Source organism: Xiphophorus maculatus, chromosome 4, assembly GCF_002775205.1.
Source record: "Xiphophorus maculatus strain JP 163 A chromosome 4, X_maculatus-5.0-male, whole genome shotgun sequence".
NCBI lineage: Eukaryota > Metazoa > Chordata > Actinopteri > Cyprinodontiformes > Poeciliidae > Xiphophorus > Xiphophorus maculatus.
This window is the reverse complement of record NC_036446.1, coordinates 29,606,361-29,625,986: the sequence shown is the minus strand read 5'-3', so window position 1 is coordinate 29,625,986 and position 19,626 is coordinate 29,606,361. Positions and strand designations below refer to the sequence as shown.

The 19,626-nt window shown below is 40.2% G+C and overlaps 1 protein-coding gene across 5 annotated transcripts in view; it reads left to right on the top strand.

The window, feature by feature from the left end:
- The window catches only part of LOC102217262 (multiple C2 and transmembrane domain-containing protein 2-like), a 47,276-nt gene extending 39,846 nt beyond the window's left edge, over positions 1-7,430 (top strand). For all 5 annotated transcript variants that reach the window (XM_023332342.1, XM_023332343.1, XM_023332345.1 and 2 more), the window contains 6 exons: positions 428-541; positions 2,704-2,745; positions 4,583-4,692; positions 4,788-4,897; positions 5,675-5,772; positions 6,648-7,430. In XM_023332342.1, coding sequence (XP_023188110.1) covers positions 428-541; positions 2,704-2,745; positions 4,583-4,692; positions 4,788-4,897; positions 5,675-5,772; positions 6,648-6,695 — 522 coding nt within the window. In that variant the 3' untranslated portion in view covers positions 6,696-7,430. The remainder of the gene's footprint in view (positions 1-427; positions 542-2,703; positions 2,746-4,582; positions 4,693-4,787; positions 4,898-5,674; positions 5,773-6,647) is intronic.
- The last annotated feature ends 12,196 nt before the right edge of the window (positions 7,431-19,626 follow it).

Genomic DNA, 19,626 nt, shown 5'->3' with positions numbered 1-19,626 from the left:
AATATATTCTCTTAGGTTCTTATTCGTAAATAATTGTGAAAGCCACACTGTATTTCCCTCCCAGTTTACAATCAGGCGCTACTTTGTGTTGGTGTATTTCATAAATTGCCCGTATCTGTGCTTTAGATGACATATCAGATGGCAATGACATTTCCACACAGCTTCCCCACGGCTGCTCTGAAGTGATTTCCTTCAATGTGCTCAGGATGAGTAACAGCAATTAGGCTTATGTAGCTACAGTCAACTCATAAGCTGGGGTTTGAGTTGGTCCAACTGAGCACCACATGAACATCGGGGTTGAGGTAATACCAGATCGCTCTTCATCAGGGGGACCGGAGCGGGTCAGATCAACCGTTAGCTTCTGGGTGTCACGTCGAGATTCCTCCCCCTTCTCTGTGCCTCGGCTAACGTTCGGTTCCTCCTGCAGATTTTTCTTGTCACGGTGTGGTACTGGGATATTTACATGCTGCCCTGCTTCCTGGTTCTGCTCATCACCTGGAACTACTTCCAGGTTCGCTCCGGACGACTCAGTCAAGACGTGGTGAGTCAATATATATATAGGGAGAGAGAAAGAGGGAGAGCCTGATGACTACTTTTCTCTGCTGTCTTTTTTCTTCATTATGTGCAAAAGAAAAATGGCCACCCAAACTGTGTTTTGTGCTCGTAATTAGAAGCTCATACGTTGCCATGGCAACAGCTTGAATATGTCTTTCCAAGTCTTAATAAAAGAATAACAGAGTACAAAAGCTTAGAAATCCGACTAAATAGGCGAATATAACAGCGCATTATAGTCAAAGCTAATTTTCAGAGCTTACTAACTCGGCTTTCCCCGTCCCCAGTTTTTGTCCTTCCTCTGGTTCGCTGTAATTGCACTGCAGCTCAGCTTTTGTTTTGGCGGGTCAACTTGGCAAACAAAAAAAAAGTGCTTAGTGCTCTCTTCAGAAAAGGTTGTGTGTTTTTTATTTTGTTGGTTTTTTTTCTGGATTTGGATCTCTCTCAGTTTCACTGATGTGAGTCCAGAGACGGCAGGAAAAACTATTAAGTCACAAGTCAATGAAGGATTTTCTCACTATGATTAGTTGTGACTTGTATATATGTTTACGATTTTGCAACAAAATAGGGTTTGTAAATATTACTTGTAAGAAAATAGTCAATGAATAACTTGGATATCATATTTAATTTAATTTTCTGACCAAGAAATACAAGAATTATTACAAATTAAGTATATACTTTGTCAGCTAAGGTTTCGTTTGCATTTTTCACAACATACTTCATTTCTTTATACATATCAAAGCAAAATAGTTGCAATAATCCATCTGTCATTAAGGAATTCATCTTTTCTGGTCAAAAATAGGAAAATAACAGAATATCTAAAAGAATGTCGGGCTAAATGTGACTCAGCTAGGAGAAGAGTTGAACTATAGAAACTATGGTGGAAACGTATCATTTTTAAAAATTATTTGGCTTCACTGAGGCGCATCATTTTAATTGGCTTTAAAAGTACAATGGCATCTGGCAGTAAAGTCACAGAAAACCAACTGGATACGTGCTGCTGTTCCTCTTCCCACCAGATGTGACAGATGTGAGCTCACCTAACGCAGCCAGACTCCATGTTTCATAAAACAGGAAGTATGCCGTCTGTTGACACCACTTTGGTGAATGTTGCTCTGAATTTCTATCTCGACGTTAATTAACTGTAACCTGTAATGAATTTAAACGTTTCTCAACAAAAATCACTGCTATTGGCAGATGTTCAATTGACTTTTCTTTATTGTTTTTTTATTTATTATTATTAAGCTGGGGTAGAGTTGTATACAATTATGGAAAGTTTCTGCTTTTTTCACCAGAATGTTAAATCAGAATGACGTCGAGACGTTTGTTTGGTCACCATGACAACAAAATCATTACGAAACATTCATTGAGAAAAGCAGAAGTGTTTCGAAACTTTAAGTAAGTCACCTACTGTATTTATCTGCTTTAGGGGTAACCACTCACATCCTTTTAAACGAAATGTAGTTTATTATCACATGCTCCCTTTATCTTTCTGGAAGCTGTTTTATTTTGATCATTTATATTTTCTTATATTCTCAGAACCTTTTTTAGAAGCTTTTGGCTGAGAACCACTTTTCTCCACTTCCTGATGCACTGTCAGGTCTCCGTTTTAGTTTTAGCCTAAAATCCATTGATTCAGTTCAGTTAATGGATTGAATAATCCCCCTGTTAAATAGAGCAGTTTTTATATCTATAGTTATAGCAAAATCAACTAAAAAACATATTTTTATCAAAATTTAGTTTAACAAGAAGAAGCTTCTTTATATTCTGTTTTCACGGTTTTGCCAGCTCAAGTACAGATTTAAAGTGACAGTAACGTATATATATATTTTTTTTAGCATTACCGCTTTTTAAACAACTCCTTTGCCATGAGTGAGTTTTTATGAGTAGCGCTGATGTTCAAACAATAATTATAGGTTGTTAATATATTCTGGTATGTGAGGCTGAGCCTGAGAAAAAGCCGGCGCGTCCCGTCGGTCGGCGACCCCGCAGGGCCGAGCGTTTCAGGAGGCTAATCTCAGGGTCAGCGCTCAGCTACAGGAGTTAGTCCAAGCTTCCAGTGTTACACCAACACCATGTTAGTTGTGTTTGTTTGTTTTTTATCCTGAATCCTTTGAGTCTCACCTTTCAGTGTTTTGTTTTTTCTTCTAGGACAGCATGGATTTGGCGGATGAGGACGAGGATGATGAAAAGGTATCGTACCTTCTGAGTTGGGTGTATTTTTAGCAGCTCAGCATCGACTTGTGTATGAATAGAAAAAAATTATGATTTTCTCCCCCCTTCCCCATGTTGACAGAGGTATCTCCCTCTCTGATCTATGGCTGTGTGTTGCTAAGCCTTTTATTCGGCACTAAATCTTCCGCAGCGTTTTGATTCCTGCCAACCACCAGTTGTACTCCTTTTGAAACCAAAAGACGTTTAGGCCTAATGAAGATCTCACCAACCTGTTTCCACTTGTCACAACACATTCATATGGAAATGGAGGGGCGGGGGAAAAGGTCTGCTGCATTTGGGAAAGTCCCTGAGCTTAACAAACTACATAATACCATCAATATAGAACTAATGACAGCACTTAGACATGCCTCTATAGAGCTCTTTCTGAAAGTTAGTGTTGACTGTCCTGAAATGCTTTTAGGCGGTGGAATATGTCTTCAGAGTGACAGCGGTTTATTGTTGACGTTGTGAATGGCCTGTGTGGCTCTGATTCATGGCGGTTCTCATCAGGATTCCACTGGGAACCCGACCCTGAAGCGGCCCAGGCCTTTCAGTGCGCTGACGGATATTTTGCTGAGGCAAAGCGCCGTTTGTCTTAACTTGTGGTTTTTGGAGAACATCCTTCCCGCGTCGGCCCATGTCCTTTCTTCAGATGTTTAGCCATCTGTTAGTCTCGCTGCTTTTGATGTGGACATGTTTCGGTCCGAAGTGCTTCTCTCCGAACAAAGATCTTCCATGAGCCTCGTTTCTTCTGTTTACTTTGAAGCCGTTCTTCGGAGTGTGGAGTGGCTTCTCGACAATACCTCATCTCTTTTCGTAATTCAGCGTCCTCCTCCGCTCTGGAGAGGTTACACCTTCAAACCTATTCGCACGGATCAAATGTCCCCCTGAAAGCCAAAACTTAAATAAATCATCCTCATTTACAACAAATATTACTTTAATTGTATTAGGATATAGCATTATTTTAGACTTTGGAAGCAGTTCAGTTTGCATCAACATTTAAATTGAGGCATGAAAAATACTTTTATATCAGTTTCATTCTTGGTTCAGATTTAAACTCGTTGTTTGGCTCTGAATGTATTCAGCTTTAATTTCTATTACTTTTGGTACTCAAATGTATTGAAGAGGCTACAGAAGATTAGAAAGAAGGCAGTACAGCGAATCAATTGATCATTTTGATATTCTAGCCTTATTCTTGAAGGTGCTGTTCATTAGTGGTTATTTGGAAAACAAAAACAGTTTAACTCAAATATTAAAGAAATTATTAAATGTAGCGCTCCACAAGGCTCAGAGTTGGGACCTAAACTTTTTAGTAAAAAATACTTTATTTTCTTCAGTTTTACAGATGAAAATAATACATTTCCTATGTGAATGACTTAAAAATATTGTTAAAAATGTTGTTTGTGATGACTGTTAAAGATAACGAACCTGTTATGAACTACTGGATGAATATTTTTGATAGAAAATATGTTTTAGGTTATTTTACTTTTGGTTGTTTTTGTACTTTATGTAAGAATGGAAATCTGTATTTATTTTCTCAAACTGTAATATGAGAGAAGCAGCTTATGTGATGTCTTCCTGATCATTTTTTACTCAAGATTTTACAAATTCTGCTTTGAATGTTAGCTCTTTATTTGGGGAGTTAATTTTAACACACGTGTTGTGAAATGAATGAAAAGAAAGCAAATCAAAACCTTTTGTAAAGTTAATTAATCATCAGTAACATCATAATAACAAGTCTTGGAGCCTTTGTTCAGTTTTGATTACAGTTTTATTTCTTGACCTTTTTTAAGCATGTTGTCGTTTTCCACCACAGGAGTCGGAGAGGAAGGGGCTACTGGATAAAATCCACATGGTCCAAGACATCATCATCACGGTCCAGAACCTGCTCAATGAGGTCGCCTGCCTGGGAGAGAGGATTAAAAAGTAAGAAGTTCTCAGATCCGTCATAAATGGCAACGATGCTGTGAATTTTCTGTAGGATTTTTAGCTTTAAAAATCATTTTAACTTCAACTTTCAGCACATTTAACTGGTCAGTGCCGTTCCTGTCTGGCCTGGCTCTCGTGGTCTTCATCACTGCTGCAGTCATCACATACTTCATCCCCATTCGCTATATAGTCCTGTTATGGGGTAAGTTTCAGCTGTGTTGTTGCATCTTTATCATGGCTTTTCCTCTCATTTTACAGAATGTCTATCCAGAATCTATTACAGAAATATTCATATCCCTTAAACGTTTTCCCATTTTATCATTTTCCAACCACAAATGCCAGTGTATGTCATTATGATTAACACTGGACAAACTTACAACCAGAGCCAGGACTGAAGCATATGCAGGGTTTAGAATGGCCCAGTCAAAGTCCAGGCGTAAGAATCTCTATCTGTAGTTGCAGTGAATGCTGGTTATGCAGAATATGAAAGCAACAGTTTTCAGATTTTTGCTTTTGATTTGCTTCCTGCTATATATTAGTATGCAGTATTCTGTTGTTTAACCCAAAGAAAATACTTTGAGTTCTGAGTATAACCTGAAAACTGTAAAAACTCTAAAAGTTGGTTTTTATTTTCGGTGAGCATTCTCACTTTAAACTGGAGAGATGAATTAAATTCATTCACTTGTCACTTTTATTTCCATTTACGTTCCATTTGAGTCTTTCTCTGCATGTTTTGTAACACTGAAATATTACGACTCAAAGGAATAAATACTTTTTTTTATTGTCTGGAACTTTGGAAATCGTGCCATCCTAAAGCGAGCGCATCTCCAGTAAGAAAAACGAAAAGTGTTCATGCGGCGCTGAGAGCAGCAGTTCTTGGACAGCCTCTCCTCCGAGCGTTTTCTGTTTGTGTGGAAACAAAGCGCGCAGCCACCAGAGACTAGTCCTAATGATATGCTGGTGTGACTTTTTGTTTTAGGTATCAATAAATTCACCAAGAAGCTGCGGAACCCGTACTGCATCGACAACAATGAGCTGCTTGATTTCCTGTCGAGGGTGCCTTCAGATGTGCAGAAGGTAAGCTCGGCGGGATCAGCCAGCCAGGAAGCCTAAAATCCCAGAGGCTGCCGGCTCTGCCTCCAAGCACGACGGCTCCCAGGCTTTTCCTTTCCCCCTCTTGTCTGTATAATTAGCTCTGTTTCTGTGTAATTATGCGGCCCTGTGTAATTTCACCCGTGTTTTGGTCGTGATACATCCCTGGTGGCGGTCTTCTGCTGTAAACCCCGCACGCGCTTTTAGCCGCACAAGTTAGCTGTGAGCGACTCAAGGTCCCGGTTAGCCGTGCGAAAGCAATATTATCACTTTTTATTCATTTACTGCTCACGAGAAACATACAGGCTTCTATTTTTTTTATTTCTGGACTTTTATCCTCTCTGCTTTCTACTTTTCTCTCGCTCATTCCCTCTAAGCTTTTAAACTCCATTTGTCTCCTTCTTCGCTGCCCTTGGGTCACATAGTTGAGTGAAAGAGACACTTTCGGAAGCAAAGAGATGCTCCAGTGTCATTGTGCTCCTACAACCGTGATGGGCGTCCCACTCATTAGCAATGCCGTTCCTCATTGAGCGAGCTTGCTTACTTTTTTTGAAATAACATCAGCTTTTATATCGCCCTGCATTGCTGAGTAAGAAATTGATATATTGTGCTACTCAGTTTTAAGAAGAAAGGACCTTCGTGTTTTTAATTAGCATTCATGGAAATGATGAATACTTTCCCTGCTTTGGTAATATTTCCCCTTAGGTTACGGCTGAACTCAGGAGGACCGCTTGGAATTCATTACAGCTTTGAATCTATTTACTCATGTCTCTGGTGCTGTTTTTTTTTTTTTTTTTTTTTTGCTTGTTTTGTTCATTTAACACATAACTAAAGATAATTTATGTTCTGACTTCCTGCAGGTTCAGTACAACGAGCTGAAAACTGGTCGGAAGAAGAAGGTCCTGTAGAAGAGGAAGGTCGTTTTCCGTGGCGGTCCTGATGCGGCCGTTGCTGGGCGTCATCATGCAGAAAGCCACCGTATGGAGGACTGTGTCTCCATCTGAGAAAATGAAAAAAGGGGGGGGGGGCTCACCTTTTGTCTTGGTCACAGGTTGTTTGATAATTTTCCCAGCTCAAATCGGCCGGCGCTTCTCAACCAAAGAACGTCGAATTAATGAATTCGCCCGTTTGTACATTTCCCAAGCAGCTTATGGTCATATTTGTCATGAATGTAGATGTTTTACCGTGTGTACAGTTTACTTTTAAATATCGATCAGTTAGTGACTGCTGTATGTTTGATTGTTGGTGCATTGTGACACTTGTAAGTTTGTTTTTTTCTCCATCTGGGAAGAAAAACTCAAAACTATGCAACTTTTGGGACGGATGTGAATGTCTTTGTGTTTAAGAAAAGAATAAGTCATTTTCTAAGTCATAGTTTTTATATAGAAGAATATAGAAGATAGCAGTTATGTATTAGATCTTTACTTTTAATGCAAAAATGTAATCACTAAGTTTATTTAATTGTGTCAATATGAATGTTTTGCATGCAAAGAAAAGTGCCTGCATTCAGTTTATGGTTTCTGTCACTCTTTGTTTTATTCTTCAATCCTGAGCTGCAGCACCTTATTTATTATCAGTAATACTCATAAACATGTTGTGTCCTTCTGGTTCCAGTAGCAATAAATGCATGCATCAGAGCTGTACGTTTCTGTGAAAGTGCTTCCTGCTTGCTATTTGTCGTTTCTCCTGTGTTGCAGGATTGTGGGCGTCTAGCGGCTCACTTTCAGAAGCCCACCTCTTCTTCCTCCTCCCAGCCTCCCCCCAAACGCTCCCCTTCCTCCCTCCAACTCTTCATTAGGCTTTCATGAAGAGAAGCGCGGCTCTGCGCGAGACCTCGCCGGCACCCCGGGATCCCCGCTGAGCCGACGGCCCTTGGGCGTCGCCACAAGCGGGAGGACCCCGGCGACCCCTTCTCAGCAGCCGTGACGAGACGCCTGCAGCCTGCGTCCCATCAAGCGCGGCAGACGAGGCGGACCTCCGGGTTCCTGGAGGAGGACGCTCGCGCTCAGAGAATGTGGCTCAGGTGTTTCAAGGTTTTGCTTGGTAACAACTTCTTTTTTCTTTTTTTTTTAAGAAAAAGAAAGAAAATCACCAACAATTTAAATAAATCACAGTATATTCATAAATTAATTCCTCAAAAATTCCCCCCCAAAAATAGCTGTAAATTTGTCCAACTTCCTGGAAGACGCCGTGTGTCACACGGTGACCCGCGTGTCGCTTCGTCTAGTTATAATGTTGACTTAGGTGTTCAATATTAATAACCTGCTGTCACGGACACCGGAAGGACATCTCAATCTGCCACTTATAGGCTCGGCATGAATATGTATAGGCAGCGAGACGCCTCCGAATTGCCAAGTGAAATCATGGTTCACACACGGGGACTAATGTGATGTGGCACAGTCGTTACAATGAGCCGCACAACCAGCGGCTGATTGGTCTCCATAGACTTGCTGTGATGTTCTATAAGGTGGGAGAAGATTCAGGCGAGAGGAGCGCTGCAGAGGAACCTATACAGAGACTGAATACACATTAGCTAATACCTGGATACTTAAATCATATGGAGTAAAAAACATCACAGTATTTCCACAAAGATTCAATACAAAGAGGTTTAACATAATCTAATCGTTTCACCTCCAACTGAATGCAATACAAAGTTTTCAGATGCAGTAGTACTTGCATATCCCTAAGTGTATGTGCAACACTCTATTACATACATTACATCTTTCTATTGCATAAAAAAGACCAAACATTCACAAAGACATCACATTCTGTCACTTTTTAGGAGAAATGACTCGTGCTCTAGTGTATTAAATGCATGGGGCTGTCAGGATAATAAACTGTAGGTATGACAGAAAAGTTTAGCATTTCTCACATTTTTAATACTTGGTATATCCTGATCCTGGTAACTGACCCGTCCCTACTCAGTACTAACCAAGTGAAATGAGTAAAAACTACAGAACTGGATTGAGCAAACAGCAGTTGGTGGTTTTCACATTGCTGGCTGGTAAGCTTGGTGCTCAGTTTCTCTCAACCCTTCAGACTTGCTCTTTGTCACTTTTATGAACACTAGCAAGGTCATGTAGCATGTGTATCAAAAAACTACAATGCACATTCAAATTCACATAATTCCAACTCAAATGCATGTAAGAATTTTGCGACGAAGTTCAGCCGAGCGGATCGCAGCTGTCCAATCATATATTCCTCTTCCATAATACCGCCACTCATCACAAGAGATATGTAATTACAGCATAATTGTGTGGATAATAAGAGCTATTACCATCATCATTATTGCTGCTGACCTCTTGCCAGCGACTGCCAAACCATTCATGTGTTTATTTTTATGTTAAGCTTAAAACTTGATTAAAATGAGGCGTTGACGTAAACCTGACCAGCTTCAATGCAAGCCGGCTCCCAAAAAGGAGAAAAAGTTGGAAAATTCTGGGTGCGTTACCTATGTTAGACATCTGATATAAGTTTTGACGACACCAAAGCGCATAATCGACAGAAAAAAACGTGACCCTTTGACCCCCGTTTCTATCAGCTAACACACCAGGAGTTGAGAGGAAAAAATGGTTTCTGTTTGGCTGCCATTATTAAACTCAGTGTTGCAGCTGTAAGAGGAAGCCATGTGATGGAGAACTATAGCTGCACATCACCTTTGACAGACCATCCACATCCGTGAACCATGGTGGGGAAAGCGTCGTTCTGTTTTCCTTCAAAAGGGACAGAAAAGCAGGTCAGAGTTGATGGACGATGGACGGTTCACCTTACAGAGACCCTGATCCACACAGAGATGTCAATTTTGTGCTTTGAGGAACAAACTGAGTAATTAGGATCCTTAACAACTTCAATATAAGGGTCATCTGACCTCCAGTATTCTCAAACACAAATAAAAACCTGAGACTAGATTATCAAAGCACAGACACCAGGTGTGATCTGGTTTGAATTAGATCTACACTTTGCTTTGCTTTGCCATGTTATCTAGGCAGGTGGTAGAAGACTAAAGTCATGGGCGTAGGTTTGGGTATGGACGGTCGTGACATGTCACGACCAATATTCAAGGGATATAAAATAGTCCCGACCAATTTTTGCCATATAAATAAAAAAAAAAAAAACATATGTATTTTTTAACAAAATAAATAAACGAAAATCTACATTGATTAGTTTAATATACTATAATATATTTAATATACTTCAATATACTACGCAGTGGTAGCATTCATTTTAAATGCTGGTGAGTTGGTGAGTAAGTTGTAAGGTCCCACCAAAACTTAGACCAAACCTACGCCCTTGACTAAAATACTTCAAAATGAATATTTCAGTCATGGAAAATATGGAGACCACAGAGCAAAATACTTGAACCAAACGATAAACTACTGATACAGTTTGGTTTAAGGGAACTGCTTGCTTCTCTGCAAGCTGCAAATGTCAATGAATATGGAGAAATGTTGATAGGAAAACCACTTTTTACCTCTGTCACTGTGATTTGCTGAAGTTGACTCTGTTCCTAAACCAAAGTCGACTCCAGATTTTTGTGTTGCTTTTCGAGATTTTTTTTTTTTTTGGCCTACTTCATGTTGTCAGACAGTTGTCATGTAAAAGATTCCATGATTCTAACTCCTGGATCAAGCTGGTGAAATAACGCCAAAACAATTATGCTAATTGCAATAATTCTTGATTTAAAAGTGAGAGAAATTCCATTTCACAGAACTTGTATAGCTTCTCCCCTCTAAAAACTTCAATCATTTGAAAACTGCACTTCGAATTTACTCAGGTTGACTTTTGATGATATTTAGAGATATCTGGTGATGTGAGACATAAATGTGAAGAAACAGAGAACATCTGAAGGGGGAGAAATTATTTTTCACAGTAGCATTGATAAACATGTTAAAATTTTATGTGGGGTTCTTTGATTTTTGAGTTGGTGCCCATAGCAGCTGCCCATCGCACACTAAATAAGTATTTAGAGTCTATTTGATGAGTGTAGCTTCTTCATAGTTAAATATTTCTTTAGCTTGCCTGTACCTTCTATTTGTTTTGTCGTTTTTACTCTCCAAACAAGAATCTGTGGTTATGTTCCATTTTTTAGACTCTTTGCAACATAAACCTCTACAAATGACCAACTTTAAGCATGGAAGACACTGAGCAACAACGGAGGAACTCGCGCACACCACACGTTTTCTGGAAATTGGACATTCAAATCTGTAAAATCAACTTGGTTCAAACAATCGGTTGCTAAGAAGAGATCGCTGCTGCCAATCAGTCATTCAACTTGGATATTTTGCCAGAATAAGTCCTGACTTTTAGCCGAACCTCTGTTTTCTTTCACCTTTTATCCACTCATCAGTCATTAGTTGCTTGTAGTAATGAGCTTGGTTTTGATCGTGTGGATCCCTTTCATTCCCCCCCCCCTCTCCCCCGCCGTCTCAAATCCACAGTGTCAAAAGTTCCACGAAGAGTCTCTGGGTCCAGGCAAATTGCAGCCGCAGCGTGTGCTGCTGCCCAGGGCCTGTGGGACGACTGTGTTGTCCTGCAGCAGGCCGACATCAAAGTGCTCCATCCAGAAGAGCCTGAGGCAGTGAGCCGCCAGCAGCTCTGCCTGACAGGGGAGATGCAAAACAATCTCAGTAAGTGAGCTCGGTCTTCTTACAGAAGCCTCGTGGCTGTCTCTGCTTTTGTTTTGAATTAGCCTCCCCAACAATGTTGCAGAGTCTCTCAGATTTTTTTTTTTTTTTTTTTTGCGAGACCCAGATGTGCATGTCATTTTTTAAAAAGGTGTTTATAAGAAAGGAGAAGAAGAAAAGGACGTGGATTAGCAACAACCGGTGCTGTTATCCTGGACACGTTACTGTGAAGTATTGACGTTTCCATCCGTATTATTACCAAGAGAGTTCACCAGTGATATTTTGGCAGCCACTAACATTCAGCTGTTACAGACGATGGATATAATGTCATCAGTTCAGTTGTTTCTAACCTGCAGGCACTCCCCAATGCGCTTGTGGTTTTTAATCATGCCTCGCTCTCTCCGACTCTGCCAATGTTTCAACAGTTTGCAGCTCTACCAAAGGAAACAAAATGTTGACTGTTTTATGCAAATGTCAAGGATTTATGCATTTCCAAAGCAAGGCCTCCTCTTGGAAAATTAGATTAATCCTATTTTTTATCCCCTCTGAATACAAATCCCTTGTTCAGAAGCAACCTGTAAGAAAACAAGTATTCAGAGAATGAGACAAGGAGGATCAGATATTTGGAAGCCTGGTCAGAGCAAATGAACCAAACATTCTTTCAATAGGTTCAGTTTAGGAACTAAATCTTCATCCTTCTCTCCGGCCACATCCAGACATCCAACCCTCCTTTAACCCACAGCTTCCCTGTCACTTCAGAGATGTTTTATCTTCCAACTGAGTCAAATACCCGTCTACTTCCACATGTTTTCCTTCAACCAAATCAGAAGATGCTGCTTCTCCCTAGAAGTCAGGTAAAGATTCAGCTGGAGAGCCTGACCTGGAGTCAGTCTGCAGGTCCAGATGCTGTCAGCTCCAGAGTCCTGAAGGCCTGTGTAGAGCAGCTCTGTAGCATCTCTTCAACCTTAGCCTGACCCAACAGACGGTTCCATTGATGTGGAAGACATCTTGCCTGGTTCAGGTAAAAAGAAAGAAAACCCACCCAACAAAGGACAACCCACTTCACGACACTGCTTTACAACAACAGAGTTGTTCAGTCTGAGGCTCCTTCAGTTCTGCTGTAGTGCAGACCTGCAGCCACCACCATCTACTGCAACAATTTGAAGAACCTTGGATAATATGTTACAGTAACATTTTATTTCCTTTTGTGTTTAATAAAGACTTTTTGATTTTGAATTTGAATTGAATTTATTAAACACTTTAACAAAGTTGACTATGACAAAGCGAATCCTACGCTGCGTTTCCAAAACCAATAGAATCAAAATAAAGTACCATTTATTTTTACAATTAGCCCAGCCTTTACTAAATAAAACATTGACGATTTATTTCTCATGATGTGTGTACATTGATCACACATTTTCAGTAACTGCTCTTTGTCAAAATTTTGGAGATCCGACTGAAAAAATCGGCCGATCTGGACTCTGTCCACAGTTACTTCTCCTCCTTCTTTCTTCTCTTCCTGCTCTCCTCCCTCCTCTAGAGGAAGAGCCTGAGAGAGGCCGAGCAGCAGCAGCAGCAGGAGGCTGGTGGAGGGAGTCATCTTCAGGGTCGATGTTTAAACTCAGGAGCTTCTGGAGAGAACTGCTGTGGAGAGACTCCTTGAAGCTTGATGTCTGCTTCTGTTCAGTCCAGGACATTTATACCGTCCTCTACAGGTGTGTCTGCAGGAGGATTACAGGTGGTGGTCTGCTCTGCTAGGCCTACAGTAAACCTGTAAAGGGAGGAGGACTCAGACAAACCTGGTCTTTAAACATGTTGTCTAATCCTGGTCTTCTGTCCATTTTGTCCGATATTTGTTTTCGATTGTTAGTTAGCTCTAATAACCTTGGCCTTTTTCATGTTCCTTTCATTTACAAATGACTTTCTCGCACCCTTTTCTGATAAAACTTGGGTGAACTCCCCATCCTCTCAAAACGTTCTTCTTCTTCATGACCTGCATAATGAAAATCCCCCATGTGCTTCATTTGACAAGCTGTTGAAGTTGTATCAAAAGCATCGAGTCCCTTTGTGAGGTTGATCGACGGCCTTTTGATACTCCTGCATATGCAGAGGATGGTAATAGGTTCCTGTGGGACAGGTTGCTGTGGCTGTAGCCCTCAAAAAATGAATTTTAAATTCAATAAAGCGGTCCAAGCCATTGTACCATACCCATTGTGCCTCCCACAATCACCAGATATGTCCGAGTGCTCATACATGTGTGCTAATTTAAAGACCCAGGTGTCTGTTTTGCGCGATACTTTTGAGTTTAAAATGTCCGTGCTTGGTAGGGAATGTTGAACTAGAAAGGGCTTCGAGTTTGTTTGGCTTTTGTACAGCTCTGACTATTTCCGTATTTTCAATGAGATACAGGTAATTAAGCATCGTGCCAATGACTTAATGTGTTTCTTTCTGCCATTAAAGTATAAACCCCTATTTGTACAATTTAATTAGCACATATAAACCTACCATGCCGCCCTTGAATCTTGGGCTCATATAAAAGTGTAAAGATGAATCGTGAAAAGAATGTGTGTGTGAGCGTGTGGGGTGTGTGTGTGTGTGTGTGTTTTCCACCTACGCGCCCCTCCCCCTCTCAATCTCATCAGCCACTGTGATTAAGGTTTGGCATTGGGGATTGTGCCGTCTTTTTGGAGAGATATTTCAGCTGCATTTCTGACACTCTGAAAGGAGAGGAAGATAAAGGAGGCGTCGGGGAAAAAACTCCTTCCCGTTGTGGGAGTCCTAGAGAGGGCCTTGAACCCTGCCATTCATGCCTTTCTCTCCATCAGCTGAGTCTAATTGCCAGTGAGGACAGGAGACCCCAGGCCCGATCGCTCCTTATCCTCTTTAGTGCTTTCAGGCGAGTGAAAGGCGAGCTTCTGCTTTTGATCTTTTCTCTGATTTGCTTTTTCTTCTCTGTCATCCCTACCATCCTCTCCTCAGGAGTGACACCAACTCCTTTCACGGGTTGCCCCCATCTCCATCTGCCCAAAATAATGACCAAGGCCCAAGCTTTATTAAACAGAGGTGGAGAAGGGAGGTCAACCCGGGAGGAGGGAGAGGGAGGTTTGGACGATGGAGAGCCCCTTTCCAAATCCAGTCCGTGGCCTCACCGCGTTCCCCCAAGTTCATCTCTATACTGTTCTCCAGCCCTCGGCAAGGAGAAAGGCCTTTCTTTACCGGATCGCAGACGTGAAGGCTCGTCCTTTCCCAGAGGCGCCGCTACAATAAGACCCCAGGCTGCTTGAGACAATGGGGAGCCTGTGTGATCTCTAAGCCAGACTCGGGATGAGATGATGCCTTGGTTGCTAGTCCCATGGGAGGGTAAACCCACTGGTCATTGTTGACAGCTAATGGACAGCATCTTTCCACTTGCAGGCCCCCCTGCAGACCGTGTCAGTCCACGTTGCCTCGAAACACCGCTCGGTGTCGGCCGGCGAAGGAATTCCGTCGAGAACAAGTGTTTGCATGTTTGCAGAAGAAGATCTCGCCTCTCACAAATTTCAAACTCTAACAAAAGCTGCATTCGGACGGGGGGGAATTCAATATAATGCGTGAACAGAGAGCACAGTTAGATTCACCTCATTCAGCAAGAATGCTTGTCACGGCATCCTTTTGCATCTCAGTCGTTTTGTGAGTTTTTGGATAGGAAACGGAGTCGCCTGTCTAAGGTATTTCGCATTGACCGACCATCAGTTTGTACCTGCTAGGTACGTCTTACCCAGTTTCATAACCAGTGTTTTATTTTCTATTCACCGTCTCCTTTATGGAAATGCGGTTATATGACACCAATAAACATCTCACAGCAGGACACACCCCAAAGTTATTTTAGTTTGCCCACGGGGTCAAAATCTATTTCGTCTGAGTCATCGGGCCTCAAGCGTGGGTCAGAACCGGAATGAAAGAAGACGGGAAATAATATACGGATTCATATTTACACATGACATTTCAACTTTTTATTCTAGTGTTGATAACTAAATAAAGTTCTTTGCTGTAATATGAAATAAACTGGCACACCAAAAATGCATTTGTATGACATTTTGTTTAAAGGTAAGAAATGAGTGTAAAAAGGAATGAAATGTGGGCACAAACTGATGAAGGCTCAAAGTGACCTGTAGCTGCAACTGGGGCAGATAGATTAGTGATAATTTAGACAAATAACATTTCTTACCACTTTTCAGGTGCGTGATGGAGAAGTAAACTCGCTCCTCATGCAACACGTGTGTTTGGCTTAAGGCTGTTTAACACAGGGAGGACAGAGGCGCGGAAACGGTTTCCTTTGGTTAATTCTGCAGATTGCTCCAAACAAACACAGAGGGATAAACTTCATGACAAATGACAGAGCAAAGTACATGAGGAACACTTTCTGCTTGTTTGTTCTTGAATTTATTCATATTTCACATGCATCGTGCTAAAAACGTGCTGATCATTTTTTGCGTTGCTGGAATACGTCAAGGCATTTACTCAGCTAACGTCATCCGTTTACTTTGAATGCTTTGTTGTATCAAAAACAGTTTCGCTGAAACGAGAAAGCACATTTCTCTTGGTGGATAGGAGGTAAATCTATAAATCACAAAAATGCATTCATACGAATACAAAAAAGAATCACTTTTATTTCTGATTTCCATCTTCATATCAAAATGACATGTAGAAAATGATTGACCTTCAGTGGAAAAATGTTTATTAGCATTACAGCTGATCTATACATTTCTTTCATTTATACTGTAGCCTTCAAAAATGGAGTAAAATAGTTGCATAAAGTCTCGTTTTGGTGCGTTGATAGTGATCCAATGACGGCGATGTTTTCTGTGTACGTCCATATTTTTAAATTAAAGACAAAATCTTTACATTAGACACATTGGATTCATACAAAATACACACAACAAATTTTGCTACATCTCAACTGCAAAGACATCAAATCTCACCAAGTATTTTTGGTCTAGTTTTTAGTGCAACTATCTAAGTATCATAAGGGAGAAGACAAAACTAACTTACAAGTCACTTATCAGCAAAAATATTGGGGATTGTTTTTACTCAATAATTTATTTATATTGAAGGAAAAGCACTAGTTGTTCCACTGGTAAATTACCTCACTTACGGGGAAACTGTCTTGTTATAAGTGAAATAATCTAGCAATGGAACTAGAACGTTTTCATCAATGTCGAGGAATTATTGACTTAAAACAAGCTCCTGTTTCTTACTGTATGTATTTCATATGCCTCAGACAAACAGAAGAGAATAATTGTGAAGTGGAAGAAAAATGATTCATGTTTTGTTTGTTTATTCTATTGATATTTCATATTCCTGTAACTAACTTACTCTGTCGACACGTGTAAAACAGTGTAGGTGTAGGTTGTGTTAATTGCACTCCAAAAGCAAACTATAGAGACATTATGTTTCCAAACTTATAACCATAAACATCAAAGTTTAATGACTTCTACACCAATCATGTTTAGATCAAATAAGATTTCCACAGAAACATAAGAGCGGCAATAAATATACATCAGACATATGTTGCCAACCAAACATGAAGGTATGTAAATCTCAGTCTGTGTCGTAATTTCTTTAAACAGTATTGAGGGAAGAATCAGTAAACATAAGGCAACTCCATGGAAAATAACAGACAGTTGATTTTCTCCAGACTCTGAGAGAAGAAAACGAGACATCTATGGAGCTCTGACGTTGTTATCGCTGCTTTCATTCGTAAAATGCTCCTGTAAGGCTCTTTATATTGAGCTGTGCAAATACGCTTTTAAACATTTCCATTCAATAGAAGCGTCGTCTTCGTTTTTTTTCCCTCCCCTTTCATTTTTACGTATTTCAACTATTCAGACAGCAGCACAACTGGCTGGAGCGATCTGATGGCCGTAGAAATTATGCCTGAAGAGAAAATCACACCTGAGCCAACTAAAGCATCGGCATTACCTCTTTGGAAATGTCTGTCCGAGACGAGAACGAGTCTTATCTAAATTGCTTTAAAGAGCTGGAGGAAGTGAAGAGTTTGTGTGTGTGTGTGTGTGTGTGTGTGTGTGTGTGTGTGTGTGTGTGTGTGTGTGTGTGTGTGTGTGTGTGCGTGTGTGTGTGTGTGTGTGTTGCTATGGGCAGAGCTTCTCTTTATCAGTTTTCTCTTTCTGCTTCCTTTACAGCCTCAGGGGGGAAAAAAAGACGGAATCACGTAGTCATGTAAAAAATAATAATAATAATAATACAGCTTATAGGGGAAAAAACCCAGATATGATACAAAACTGGAGAACTAACCTTTTAAAAATAACTATAACTTTGTATTTCATGATGAATATTTTCTTCCAATTAAGCAGAGAAACACACACCAGAGAAAAGGTAAAGATTCTTTTTATGAAAGTCGAACAGCAGTTCATTTACACAGCACCATTCATGCACAAAGTAGAACAAAAATACATACATTTATTTCTTTTTATTTTAAAGAAATAAAAAAATATTCAGGTGAGATGTGATAAAACCGATCAAATGTTCTTTGATTTTTGTTGACAGTTATGTACAAGTTGGCTGTTTAAACCTGTCAAGCCTCATGTTTCTCTCCACCAATTAACATTTAAGTCTGAAACGACGGAAATAATCAGTTTCTTATCAAATACACAACATTCAGCTCGTCTCTGACCCTAAATGCTTGTAGTTTAGCATCACAAACATTTACGGTCGGCCATAGGTCTGCATTACAACATGCGCATAACTTATCTTTCAGTCTTTTAAGATTCATTAACAGAAATATATTTTTGATTTATCTGAATATGATCTAACATTGGAGAAAACCTGCTAAAAGACTGATTTCTATTATTTTGACAATTGATCATATGTAATATTTACCCTGTTAGAAAAATAAATGTGCATTTATGTTCTACGAAAAGCAAAAATGCAAGATTAAAACCTGTCGACGTTGAATTTCTAAATGAATAAACCAATGTTGTTGGTTTTTTTGTCTTTGCAGTGACTCAGTTAAAACTTGCTGCAGCTGTTCTGCCTTCACTGTGGGGAGTTTCTTCCTCCAGACTTTCTCACTGCTGAACATGTAACAGAGTGAGCCTGGATCCATGTCATGCATATTCACACTAATCTAATCATGAGCTCTTTGTCTGTAAAAATAAACACTGTATAAATACACATATACAAGAACGAAATCCATTTTTTGGTAACGCTTTATTTGAAGGCCTGTGCATGAGACTGACATGACTCTGTCATAAATCTGTTATGAACATGAACAAAGCAAAGTTGACTCTTAATTGTAATGTAACTTTGCATAAAAATGTAATTATTTACCAAATAATGCTTTTAATCCAACTTTGTATTTAAAGTGTCATTATTTAAGGGATGATACTTAATGACAACAGTCATAAATATTCATAAAGACTCCTTCCTGTTCATGTCATGTTTATGACAGTCTCATGTCAGTCTTGTGCACACCCCTTCAAATAAAGTGTTAACCTTTTTTTTTATGTCCCACCAAGATTCGTGCATTTATATTTAAAATGACGCAAAGTGGAGCCAAAGTGAAAATCCCTGCTTGCGTTCTCAAACCTGAAGCAGCTTGTATCATCGGTGGGACCAGGGGCGCAACTACATACTTTCTGAGGTGCACGCGAACATGTCACCCCTCCCAGCCCCCCCCCTCGTCCCGCAACGATAATTTAGCTGACCTTAAATATTTCCCGTGGTTTTTTGGGTCATTATTTTGACACTGATTAAATGATTGCACAGCCTAGACTGAACCCCAACCTTCCCCACATTGCGCTGCAATGACCTGCATCACGTGACCAAGCAAAAACCCCAACGCCCCTGTTGAGAGTTTTAGTTATTGGGCCAACATGATTTGTTAGAAAAGGAGCGACATCAACTGATACCGATGTTGATGCCGATTTGTCATTTATCCCTATAACTCTCACTAGCTGCATTTTCCATGAATATAAAATTGCGCAATGTGACATATGGAAAATAAATTGCTTAATCGAAACATGCCAATTTTGAAAAAAACAAATGTTTCAATATGAAGTCTTAATGCTACATTGAGGCAGTTTTTATTTATTTATTTATTGAGGCTGTATTGGAATCTGTTTATTTTGCAAAACTGCAATGGAAATGAGTTTTCCGCATCAGACGAGTCGCATGATCAACAACCGGATGTTGCCGCTGGCACAGCAAAGAAGAC